Source organism: Trichoderma evansii, assembly GCF_050947405.1.
Source record: "Trichoderma evansii strain SZMC 28006 chromosome Unknown GGI43scaffold_18, whole genome shotgun sequence".
NCBI lineage: Eukaryota > Fungi > Ascomycota > Sordariomycetes > Hypocreales > Hypocreaceae > Trichoderma > Trichoderma evansii.
The window spans coordinates 108010-119560 of NW_028145188.1; the positions used below are offsets into that span (position 1 = coordinate 108010).

Below are 11551 nucleotides of genomic sequence, written 5' to 3' on the forward strand. Positions count from 1 at the left end.
TTTTATCCCGTCAATTGCAGCGAAGAATCAGTCTGAGAGGCAGCAAAATTACCATGTCCCCCGGAGCATCAGGGGTATCAGGGGTAGCAGAGGTAGCAGGAATAGCAGAGGTAGCACAGCCCTACAAGCCTGATGAAGACGAAAAGACGAATTATTACAGAGGACTACGTCCTACGCCAAAATTGATCGCCAGGACAAGCTGTACTCCCTGGAACTCTGGTGGCTTCGGACCTTTCGGTTTTCGTCGTCGTAAGAAGAGGAGAGTGATGCGAAACCATGAGAATGAGATTACCGCTAAATACAACGAAGGCTTTGCGCGTTCTATTATCAGTGCTCTATCAGACTTCCCGTGGCTACGTTTTTACCCCGTTGGAATAACAGATTTCTTTGATACGGAAGAGACTAAATTAGTAGTATTTATTGTCGAAACCCTATCCAATGACACTCATTGGGAACAGGCCATTGAAATCGCTCTAGCATGTCGACAGGTCCTTCGATCAATAGAGGTAATGGACGTGGAAGTCGAAATCCAGCAAACCAATTATTATCCTTTCGCTGTCACAAGGGAGTTTGATGCAGAGACAACCCCAGTTAATTTTTCAGGCAACTTCTCCGAGCTACAGACAACACTACTAGACTTCTCATCTCATCTTGGTTATGAGATTCACAACGTGGAACGCAAAGCATGCGGAACCATGGGTCTCTATCTGCGATTGGGAGATTCAGACTTGTTCTATGGCCTGACGTGTCGACACGTTGTTCTTGAAACGGGCTCGTCCCAGTCGGACAATATTAACGGCTCAAATCATAAGGCGCACCTTGTTGAACAGCTTGGCTTAGAGAGGTTCATCAAACGAAAAAAATCGTTACAACAGGGGTTAAAATTGACTGAGGAAAAACGTCAAAAGCTGGAACAGAAAATAGAACAGTGGAGCACAACGCCTGAGACGGCACAAGCAACGATCTCACAGAAGCCTACACAAGAAGATCGAGAGCGTCTTCCCTTGCTGACAAACTTTGCTAAAGAGGTCGAGAACGTGCTTGGTATGGTACAACGCTCTCCAAGTCCTCGTATAATTGGGCATGTTGCATATGCACCGGCGGCCGGAATATCATCACAAGGGTTTCTTAGAGACTGGGCTTTAATTCAACTAGATGCAGCTAATAGTTTTACTACCTAGCCTACTAATACGGTGTATATCGGCTCTGTTACGGCTATTTATCAAGATCGCCACGAGCGCATACCTGAATTCATCTTCCGAAGACCCGGCTTCGAAAGTTCTATTGACAAGCATGGGTTTCTTCGTCTGAATGGAATTGTTCCTATTCCAGAGCATGGCCATATTAAACACATGCATGTGGGTATGAGAGGCAGAACTAAGAAACTAAGGTTTGGCCATACCAACGACATACTTGCAGTCCGGCAGCAGCCAGTTGGAGGAGAAAGGTCTCTACTATGGGAATGGATTGTGTTGCCTACAAGGAGCGACACGCCGTTCAGCGCTTCCGGCGATTCAGGATCTGCGGTTTGGGATCATAACGGTCGAGTGCTCGGCATGGTGACTGGCGGTGCTGTAAGTCCGGATGACATCGAGGATGCGCAGAATGAACCATGGACAGTGGAAGATCTGAACCCACCACTTCCTTTCGAACTTACAGGAATACCTCCTAGCCTGGCTGTTGCCCTAGCTAAATATCGCGAGCCAAAAGTAGACATTTCTTTCATCACACCGATAGAGTATGTTTTCGAGGATATTGAGGCTTTTACGGGTCAGAAAGTTGGTATTTTATAGATCAGCATTTTTGCTATTAGTATATCGGCCATCTTATGCAGTGGACATTTTCAACGCCAATGACAATTTTAGTTCGCTTTTTTCTTCCTCTATCCCTTTTGATTCATGATCCCAATGAGCCTCGCGATCTCGCAGGCCCGTTCTTAACGGTTGGAAACCTCAACTCACCGCGATACTGCGCCGACGTGTGTGGTGCGGCTGGCTACCAATTTGCTGGAGTCGAGTTTACCATGTAAGTAGATTTGAAGATCCGAAACTCATGCTATTAAACATGAAACTTTGAGCATTTTGAGACTGACTTTTCTACTGTTAAAAGCCAATGCTTCTGTGGGCATAAATAATAAAGTTTGCCTTATTCCTTGTTATAGATCACACAGAGTACAGCTTCCACAATGAAGCGCGGTCACTTCAGTCGCAAAAGCGCGAGTCGTCGAAGCGTTAATTTTTACGTGTCTTAGCCGGCGGCAGCCGACACCGAAGGCAAAATTTAGAGTTGTTCGAACTCCACTCACCTTAACTATAATCTTGCTTCACAGGAGTTTTTCTCTCGCCCTTTTTATTTTCCTTTTGTTGTCGCCCAAGAATGAATTGCCCATGAGCGTTCTGGGCTACTGCCAGTATGAGGAATCACTGTGCATAAAGCTAGTAAGCGAGCCTGTCTGTCGTTGCAGCAGCAAGGCTGATTGATTGGTGGGTTTGTTTCTATCGGCTGATTGACGAGTTCTCGTGATGCGTCGATGCATCAGTATCTTCCAATAACTAGGCAGCCATGGGATAATATGGGTGGGATGCTATGTGCATATGGATTTAAACCGGCTTTCCAATGCCGTTTCTACGACAGAGTGTGGCTCAATCTAGAACCCTGATCCAGCTCCATTGCCTGACTATGCTATTTAGGACATGCAAGTGTGATTTCCTTGCTTCGGTGCATCTCCACCCGCAATTGAGGGTCGCTCACGATAGCTGCATTTCGTAGCGTAGACTTGACTGGGGGAAATGGGAGTTGTTGGGCGCCAAGGAGAAGGAATAATCCAAAGACGTTACTTTTTAACCCTATCATTTGATATTCCATGTATATGAAAGCAAAGGGGTTCGTAATCTTGAACCAGCTACCGCCTCTATGTCTCCCTCCATGACTCTCTGGTTCTCATTCCTTGCTTTTCGACAATATGATTCATTCACAGCATGACTAAGATGGTGATGCGGGGTTGTTAATCTAATCTAGACGCCCTCTCTTCTACAATAGACAGTTGCCAAACAAAAAAGCAAAGACGCCGTTTCAGCCTCGAATCCTTTTAAGCCGCACTGGACTTTGGCTTTATTCCAAAAACTGCCGTAGCGCCTGGACCTTGAGTTCAGCTGTCAAGGGTCCTTCTTCAAGCCGTCAAATCGCAGTGCGCCAACCTTTCAGCCCCAGCACTTTTATCGGCTTTGTGGTTGCGCTGCCAAGGCGCCAGCGGTTGTTATCGTGGCGCCGAGCAGGGGCTCCCCAGGATGGGCTGAATAGACGATGCCCAGAAGCCAGACTTGTGAAGCCAAGAGTGGGAGTTGTAAAGGAGAAGAGAAATAGTTTGTTGTTGTGACTGTGGTTGAAAATCTCCTTTTCGCATCGAATTTGTGCTGTGGCGTTTTGCTTGGCGATTTTTGTTGTGATTCTTCCTCTGCGCCTCTGCTGTAAGTCATCTCTTGACTATCCAGACGTCGGGCAGCGAACAATATTATGCTTTTATGCTTATCCATCTTCCTTACTGGATAGTCTACTAACAAGAAATTGGTTTACAAGGCGGCTGCTGTCATGCGGCGCTCAATTCGGCTGTCAATCGCGCCCGCGATTTGGTTGGCGGCACTCGTCGAGGCTGATATTTCCTATGTGACGGATCTCCAAATCTTTTCTCTTCTGGTACGTTATTTTAAATTTATTATGCGCGATAGATACTCTGTAATGATGAAGATTTGACCATTAACTCGAAGCTCTTTCACACAGGCCCCTTGCGTCTCCGAAGCCATATCCTATAATATCGCGACATTAACCTTTGGAACATTATGTGGCGACTCAGAAACCGCGTTACAGTCATGTGTATGCTCTAATACAGAGAGATATACCAGCATAACATCGTCTATATTCCGAGATGTTAATTACAGTTGCGGCAGTACTGCCACCGAAGATCAACATAGCGCATCGAGTGTCATCCAAAAGTATTGCACACAGAGTCTGCCAATTACATTTTCAACTCCGACAAAGAACATTGTCGAAGCCTACATTACCGACTTGAGCCAAATCAATTATATGCCGCAATGCGCGCAGTCGGCCGTATCAGAAGCTGTGATGGGAGATGTAAGTTGACGACGCTGCTATTCATCTATATCCCCGTTACGCGGGTCACGCTGACATCTATCTGTGTATTTGCCGCAGTATTATTCCAAGTGTCCCGAAGCCGCCAATCTCTATGCGCCATGTGTTTGCAGCAAGGATGGAATACCCAGCGCAGTCACCGACAGCATTAGCAAATACGTCCGGTATGTGTTGAGATCGCCTTCGAGGTACAGCCTATACTAACTGAGAGATTTTCAAGCGAATCATGCTCTAATGGAGGCGACATTAGCGATGCTGTGGGCTTTTACAGCGAATATTGCGCCATGAACAGTGGAACGACCACATTTACTGAGCCCGCTGGCCCTCCAGGAGACAGTGCGTTGGACAAGATCATTTCGACCACATGGTTATTATCAATGCGATACTGACCAATTGAATAGTGACATATCATATCACCGCCTTGCCGCAGTTTAAAGAATTGCATACGTGCGCTCAAAGTGGCGTTGCTTCTGCTATCCTTGATGTAAATTTATAATGCTACGAATATCTGATCGAGGCTATGCTGACACTCATTCATAGCAAACAGAGCTTTACTGCGCATCTGGGCCCCAAGCTCTCGCCTCATGCGTGTGCATCAAATCTGGTATGAGCGGCAGAATTTCAAGTACACTAACATCATACGTCAAATGGAACTGCGACAACACTGCTACCGCAGATGTCACCTCGGCCCTCGATGTCTTTGCAGTCTACTGCAGTGCAGCCGAGAAAAAGATTGTCGTATCCGTTAACGAAACCGCTACGGAGTCGTATCCTCATCCTACCAATCGTAACACTGCGCTTCCTTCTGAGACAGGCAGTGGCGGTGGTGATGGCGGTGGTGATGGCGGTGGTAGTAGTGGTGGAAGTGGTGGAAGTAATCCCACCCAAGGTGGAAAAGATGGATCATCTTCCGGCGGAAATGGAGGAAACAAGTCCAGCTCAATCAACAAGACGGCCGTTATTGCGGCGTGTGTCCTTGGAGGCATCGTTCTCATCGCCGGAGTTGGCCTTGTCGCATTTTTCGTGCGACGAAAACGCAACAGGCAGCTGAGAGGAGAGCCTTTACCGCCAACAACAGATGGCCCTAATTATCAGGGACCTCCCGAGCTGGAAAACACTGCAAAGATGGCGCCCAATGTCGCTGTTGTTCCAGAGCTTCACAGCACAGAGAGACAGGAACTCCAAGGAAACGTTACGCCTTATAGCCTACCGCCCGGCTACAATAGTCCACGGCCAGAGCTTCAAGGCAATTCCGAATACAAGCCGTCTGTTTCACCACAACCAGGAATGGGATATCAGCCACCTCACTCCCCTCACCCTACTGTTTCTCCTGCAACACCAAATACGTACGGGACAGGATGGCAGTCTGGGCCAGTTGCAGAAACTTATGAGCTAGATTCGGCAACATGGAAAGCTTCTTCATAATTTAATATTTTTACTAAAGATTTGTTAACGTCAATGATCCAAAGTCAGCATAAGTCCATGACTTGGTTTCGACTATTTCATATTCATAAACCGTCTGAGTGCTTTTTTTTTTTTTTGGCGCTACCGAAGTGATGCTTGTTACGATTGTGAGAGTGTCATATAATTCGATATGCTGGAACAGGAGAGTAGCAGTTTCAATTTGTATTATCAAGCGTTTAGAGCGTCGCTACGGCTTCGTTGTACATTGTATGGTGTTTGAGGATTCGCAGCGAAAGGCTTATCAAAAAATGTCTATTATCTAGATTTATCATTACGCATAATTAGGATTTCTAACTGAATACACGCCAGTCATGCATTATTCATAAAATTTCGGATGTTACACCACGCAACAGCTCGACTTCTGCGGCAAGTGACTCGTTATAGGCCCTGAATCCGCTTATCCACGGAAGTTGTTTCATGTACGCCGTTACATCTTTCCAGGCCCATCTATTTTCGTTCATTATGCGAGCAACTAGTTGTAAGGCAGTCGCTCTCTCGATCGGGTCCAAGGTCATGGTTGCACTGAGAAATAGGAGCCAGAGCTGGTACGGGATAAAATAAGGCGAATGTGAAGCAAGATTCATCATGCTTTGGCTTTGCATTCGCACTAGCAGTCTGGTGATGTATGAAGCCGGTGAGCCTGGGTAAGATTGAGCTTTCTGCTTGACTCCCAGGATCCAGAGAAGTATTCCTAAACGAAGAGCTTGTAGCATACCACATGGCGTATCCGAATGCGAGTGAGGGTCAGAGTCAAGAAGTTGGTATGCGATTGGATTCAGTCGGGTGCCGAGATAGACTTCTTCTCTCCATAGGTCGTCACCTAACATGTCTAATTTTGATCGAATTATTTTACACACGCTCCATATGTCTTGAAAGGCAGAGGCTACGACTGTGTGCTGAGCATCTGTGCTAGAACACAAGATGCTGAGGTTTGGTTCCAATGTTGTAAGAATTTCAGGTAATTCCTCGTTTGGTAGGGGGGGTATTAAGAACGTTGGCATGGGGAATCGGGGTTTTGTGTCGAATATCAGTGAAGATATTGTGTCGACCCTGTAAGAGGATTAAAAGAAGGACATAGTCAGTACTGTTTGAATATCGATAAAGACAGGCACTACTAACCAGAAAAGCATCAGGAGAGTCTGTTTCTCATTCGCGAGGCTCTCAATCCCGCCTCTCGTAGCAATCATAACTTTCAATCCTCTTAAATGGATGCGAGCTTGTTCAAAATCCGAAACAATAAACTATTTCATTTCATCAAAGTAAACGTTAGCTTAAGGACTAGAAGTTGGCCATCTCGACCAAAAAAGGCAATCTCGGGCAAGAAAGACATATGAGAAGAAAAACATAGGAGAAGAGATGTAAAGAGAGAACGCTAACTACATACGTTGTAGCAGATGCAGCCCATAACTGCTTGGATAACGTTGACAGCTGTGGCTGCAGTGACGTCGGGATGCCGCAAAGAATTATTTATGCAGGACGCGACCTCCATGGAACGAGCTAATGCAAAAGCGATACTCCTTTCTCTTGTCTGGGAGTGGATTGCTGCGCGGACTTCAGGACCGGTGAGGAAATTACGGCAAAAATCAGAAGCTTGGAAAGCCCAGGGGAACCAGAATCGTGAAATCGATGGGTCTAGAAATTCGATCAAGTCAAGTTTATTGGGCTCAAGTCAGCAAAATTCGAATTTTTAATTGTGCCTTATATGATTGATGTCTGAGTCTTTTGAAATGTTCTCTGTTTTGGTTTACTTACCGCTATGAGACTGCTCCCAGTTGACTGCCAGGGCCAGACCATACGCCGCAAATGCATCCATCCCCCAGTTGTGTTCCATCATGGCCAACGGATGCTGGTCCCAAAACGGACGAGACAGAGAAGGTAGATGTGACTCTCCTCGACGTTGCAGTAGTGTCCCTGTAACTAGCTGAGAGCAGTTACCACATCCATTGTTTAGCCCTACAGCCGCACAGGAGGGGCAAGATGCTGAAGAAAGATCCGCAAGCTTCTTGGGAGATCGAACTTCTAGTTTGACTTGAGGATTCCGACGCGGCTTCCGTCGGGCCTTTCCAATGTCTCGCATTACATGCTGGCGAATCTGGCGGGTAGTGGCTTGATCCCGGGGACGGCCACGGGCAGACGCAGCAGAGTTGATGAAGAGAAGGGTTGAGCCGGAGCTGGAGCTGGGGTTAGTATTGGATTTAGGTTCCTTCAGGGGATCCATTGTCCTGATGCAGCTGGATCGCAGTGGTCTGTGAGGCGAGATGGATGAGCTGAGACAAGCAACTGCGGTGGCTGGAAGGTGTCGTCGCGTCCTCAGAGGGCAGGATGTTTAGTTTTCATATGCGAGTCGAAGAGACCTTATTCCTAAACTGGCTACTTGGGCGACATGACCAACTCAGGGCAGCAGAAACCGGGGTGTCCGGAGTGTGAGGCCAATGACATGACGCTACGCCACATGGTTTCTAAAACATCATCGATTATTCAGCCAGGCTACCGTGAATTTTGGCTTTTGTCCTCTAGTCTCGTCGGTTCCCGGGGCCGTTGAACAGTCTCCACCAGCCCCGGAAAAGGAATCACTATCCCCAAAGTGGTAGCAGGTCTCCCTGCCCATGCAGCTGTAGCGCCGATCCGTGGTCGCCGAAGCTCTGGATATACGCGCATAATCGTGAAAAGAATAGATGCGATGAGATGAGATTCTATGCGTTTACTAAGTTCTATGCCCGGGGCTATTTTTTATGGAGAATCTAATAGTAATCGAATACCCTACGCGAACGGATTTGTTCCTGAACGCGCTTAAAAGAGCTCTGTTTGGTGGAGTTGCGGAAGCCGAGTTATTAGAAATGGCTGACAACTGGCTCTAGCTGAGTTTTGGATTTGTAAAGCGGTAATCAGTTTATCAGGTTTAGAATATACCTCACAACTTCGATGTAGTTTTTGCTCAACACTACTACCTTTTATCACAAGTACGCGATGCTATTCAGTATAAGTTGAACTTAAATTTTCCGAGAAAGTACTGAAAAAAATATATATAGAGCTTAATCCATTTGCTGATTGGGAGTTGAGTTGTAAACAAAGGTAATACTAGGAAGAGAAATGTACATTAGATTTTAAAATAGATATAATGTTTTACGCTAGTTATGTAAAATGACTGATGCATTGCAACAGAGTATAGCAAATGTGATCCGAATGACGTTATGTCGCTAATGTCGGTTATGTCGTACTTGTAGCTACATGTAGGTAGCTTTGCTGGGCTTATCAATAGCCTAAGCGATAGAATAGTTGCCGCATATATGGATATTTGAAATCAGAGATAGCCTACAACATAGACAGGGGATAGCTTAGATAATATTTATAAACCAGTTGATTGAAAGAGGGGATAAAAATTGATAATTATTGCTATAAATGGCGCTGTAGGCTGTTCTTTCGGTCGGAAATCTACTCGACTCACTCTCCTCTCAATTATACAACTCCTAGACTCAAGCAAATAATAATACAACACTCCAGAAACCAACTATCCAGCAGGATAAATTTTCACAATGTCTTCTGACTTTAAAGGAAAGCTTGCTATTGTTACTGGTGCTTCTAAACTGAATGGCATTGGTTATGCTACCGCCTATCTTCTTGCCAAAGGCGGAGCGGATGTATGAATGCCCTCTCCGAATTAGAGCCATTTTCTCTTTTACAGAAATAAACTAACCTTTAACTCTTAGGTTGTAATCAGCTATAACTCGAACAAGAATGCCGTCCAAGAAGTCGTGGCGAAGCTCAAAGAGCTAGGTGTCCAGATTGTGGCTGTTCAGGGCAACGCAGGCTCCTTAACATTTGGCGACGACATTATCAATGCCACTGTCGCAGCGTTCCCCGGTCGCAATATTGACATCATCATCAACAATGCTGGCCATGCTACTTTCCCAGGAACAGCTCTCGACTCGCCCATCGAAGAATTCGATGCTATTTTCCACCCCAACGTCCGAGGCCCTCACTTGCTTATTCGAGCTGCCCTTCCTCATCTCACATCGCCTGGTGGCCGCATCGTCAATGTCGGTACTGCGGTAGCGCGTACTGGATCCAACGTTGCCACGTTCTATACAGCTAGCAAGGGAGCTCTCAATACGCTTACTCTGGCGTGGGCAGAAGAGCTTGGCGAGAAGGGCATCACAGTTAATGTTGTTGCCCCTGGCCCTACTGCCACTGACTATGCTCCACCAGAGGACTTTGACTTGACACGAAAATTTCGTGCTCAGCAATACATCAAGCGGAATGGGACCCCAGAAGAGGTTGCAAGTGCTATTGTGTTTGCAGTTAGCCCAGGAGCGAGCTTCATGTCTGGCCAGGTGATCGGCATTGATGGTGGTTTGACTTATGTTTAAAATCTAGAAAGAATCTGATAGAGATACCTTTTCAACAAGTTAGCCACCCTGTTATATGAAAGGTATGGCGAAGGAGAAATAGTACCAATAAAGAATATTTACTATACCCCGCTCTTGACGAGCTGAAGCTGTTCATAGTGCGCGTGATTCTCTGATGTGTGGCGTTGCTGGTGGCCTGCAGGGCGGGATATCGAGCTGAGAAGCTTAACGGAATTAGGGTATAAGCTTGTATGTGCTATTTTAGGCCTGCCGTGGATTTAAGGTCAGATTCATGGTTATAAGGTATAACGGTGGCTTGAGCGTGGCAAGCTGAAGATACGACAGCTGAAAGCCTGACTGCAGTAAACTAGCTATAGGGCTATGAAACTGCATGGCTATGCATGCTTATGTAGGCGCTTGGAAGCAAGGGGCAGGGAAAGGAGTATCTATCAGTATTAGTACGAAGGGCTATGTGCAATAATGGCCGCCACGCGCTTGGAGCAGGATGTAGCTGCTGTATGGAGGCTAATGTGTCGATGTTGTTATTGGACGAAATGGGGTAGACTAGACAACGACTATTGCTCGCTTAACATGTGCTACTGCAATGTTGATTCCTATGCTAACTAACCATGTGAATATTTCTGGCACCAAAGCCCATAGATAGAGATGGTGGTGGTAGAAGCTGCGTCTTGATAGTACATGTACCTCTGCGTAACTCTTCTATTCTCTAGAGATATTCTGAATATGTATAAAAGTAACAAGGAATTCCCTTTCTTCTCACACCCAACTTTGTCTTTCCAAAGAAATTTAATAGCTTGCCTTTCTTCATTTTCTAATAAAATAGTTATACATCAGGATCAATCCATCATGACGCTCAAAGACGGAACCTACATCATCGCTAGCACCCTCCCCTCCAACCCGGTTCTTAATATTGATGGCGCTACCACCCTTTTTTCCAACCCCATCGCCGGCATTGTTGGCTTGTCAGTACTCTTAAATCCATGTTCTTCTAGATACGTATTTACACATCTCAAGCACAAAGCAAACTACCAATAACCAAAACCAACAGTGGAAAGTAACCGCTCTTAGTCCAGGTGTCTATGGTCTAAAATCTGCTCTTGGCCCCTGGATGGCTGCTCCCGGTATGCGCTCATCACTGTGTTTAACTATTATTTGCCTTTAAGAGGGCCGCTCAGCTGACTATTTAATTCTTGATAGACGATGGTAGCGTTGCGCAGGTCGACACGTCTGCATATGATCCTGTTCCTAACCTGATTACGCGCTGGAGGATTTCTGATGCAGGTTCTGGCAACTACTTGTATGTTTTTTTTTTCATTATCAGTTCTCGACCTTCTTCCCTTTCAGTTTTCTTCTTCTTTACACATTGACCTGAAGCAAATCATCGCTAACATATTGTTCAGTATTGAGAACGTACAATACCCCGGCCGCGTTATAGACCTCGAGTACGCCAGCTCCGCTGACAATACTCGTGCTATTTTGTATCCGTACCACCAACAGGCCAACCAGATCTGGCAGTTTATTCCTGTGGCGATATAATTCACTAGTGTCGTTCTATCTAACATAGCAATATACTG

General features: G+C 46.0%; 5 protein-coding genes across 5 annotated transcripts; 4 read left to right on the top strand and 1 right to left on the bottom strand.

Moving 5' to 3' along the window:
• Nucleotides 1-1816: 1816 nt before the first annotated feature.
• Nucleotides 1817-2387, top strand: GGI43DRAFT_411542 (uncharacterized protein). Its single transcript, XM_083206725.1, has one exon. The coding sequence runs from the start codon at nucleotides 1829-1831 to the stop codon at nucleotides 2027-2029; it is 201 nt and encodes a 66-aa protein (XP_083058010.1). The 5' UTR covers nucleotides 1817-1828; the 3' UTR covers nucleotides 2030-2387.
• Nucleotides 2388-2984: 597 nt separating this feature from the next.
• GGI43DRAFT_411543 (uncharacterized protein) lies at nucleotides 2985-5837 on the top strand. Its single transcript, XM_083206726.1, has 7 exons — nucleotides 2985-3467; nucleotides 3577-3693; nucleotides 3778-4128; nucleotides 4207-4310; nucleotides 4367-4482; nucleotides 4548-4630; nucleotides 4687-5837. The coding sequence occupies exons 2-7, from the start codon at nucleotides 3589-3591 to the stop codon at nucleotides 5569-5571; spliced, it is 1644 nt and encodes a 547-aa protein (XP_083058011.1). The 5' UTR covers nucleotides 2985-3467; nucleotides 3577-3588; the 3' UTR covers nucleotides 5572-5837.
• On the bottom strand, nucleotides 5751-8057 carry GGI43DRAFT_124525 (uncharacterized protein). Its single transcript, XM_083199086.1, has 4 exons — nucleotides 7363-8057; nucleotides 6995-7242; nucleotides 6730-6851; nucleotides 5751-6660 (listed from the first exon to the last, which is right to left on the bottom strand). Exons 1-4 carry the CDS (start codon nucleotides 7826-7828, stop codon nucleotides 5931-5933), a joined length of 1566 nt encoding a protein of 521 aa, XP_083058012.1. The 5' UTR covers nucleotides 7829-8057; the 3' UTR covers nucleotides 5751-5930.
• A 1086-nt stretch (nucleotides 8058-9143) lies between these two features.
• On the top strand, nucleotides 9144-9977 carry GGI43DRAFT_429070 (SDR family NAD(P)-dependent oxidoreductase; the record flags this gene model as incomplete). The annotated part of the gene is made up of 2 exons (XM_083209049.1): nucleotides 9144-9248; nucleotides 9318-9977. The coding sequence occupies 2 exons, from the start codon at nucleotides 9144-9146 to the stop codon at nucleotides 9975-9977; spliced, it is 765 nt and encodes a 254-aa protein (XP_083058013.1).
• An 846-nt stretch (nucleotides 9978-10823) lies between these two features.
• GGI43DRAFT_386103 (RICIN domain-containing protein) lies at nucleotides 10824-11513 on the top strand (the record flags this gene model as incomplete). The annotated part of the gene is made up of 4 exons (XM_083203744.1): nucleotides 10824-10939; nucleotides 10992-11098; nucleotides 11175-11274; nucleotides 11378-11513. The coding sequence occupies 4 exons, from the start codon at nucleotides 10824-10826 to the stop codon at nucleotides 11511-11513; spliced, it is 459 nt and encodes a 152-aa protein (XP_083058014.1).
• Between the last annotated feature and the right edge of the window lie 38 nt (nucleotides 11514-11551).

What these genes read in the sequence shown, in the direction of transcription:
- GGI43DRAFT_124525 (XM_083199086.1), bottom strand. Translation starts at nt 7,828, where the DNA reads ATGGATCCCCTGAAGGAACCTAAATCCAATACTAACCCCAGCTCCAGC. An exon ending in CTGGGAGCAGTCTCATAGCG is followed by an intron (nt 7,243 to 7,362) that starts GTAAGTAAACCA and finishes TCGAATTTCTAG; the next exon opens with ACCCATCGATTTCACGATTC. An exon ending in ACTCTCCTGATGCTTTTCTG is followed by an intron (nt 6,661 to 6,729) that starts GTTAGTAGTGCC and finishes ATCCTCTTACAG; the next exon opens with GGTCGACACAATATCTTCAC.
- GGI43DRAFT_411543 (XM_083206726.1), top strand. Translation starts at nt 3,589, where the DNA reads ATGCGGCGCTCAATTCGGCTGTCAATCGCGCCCGCGATTTGGTTGGCG. An exon ending in CAGAAGCTGTGATGGGAGAT is followed by an intron (nt 4,129 to 4,206) that starts GTAAGTTGACGA and finishes TATTTGCCGCAG; the next exon opens with TATTATTCCAAGTGTCCCGA. An exon ending in TTGCTTCTGCTATCCTTGAT is followed by an intron (nt 4,631 to 4,686) that starts GTAAATTTATAA and finishes ACTCATTCATAG; the next exon opens with CAAACAGAGCTTTACTGCGC.
- GGI43DRAFT_411542 (XM_083206725.1), top strand. Translation starts at nt 1,829, where the DNA reads ATGCAGTGGACATTTTCAACGCCAATGACAATTTTAGTTCGCTTTTTT.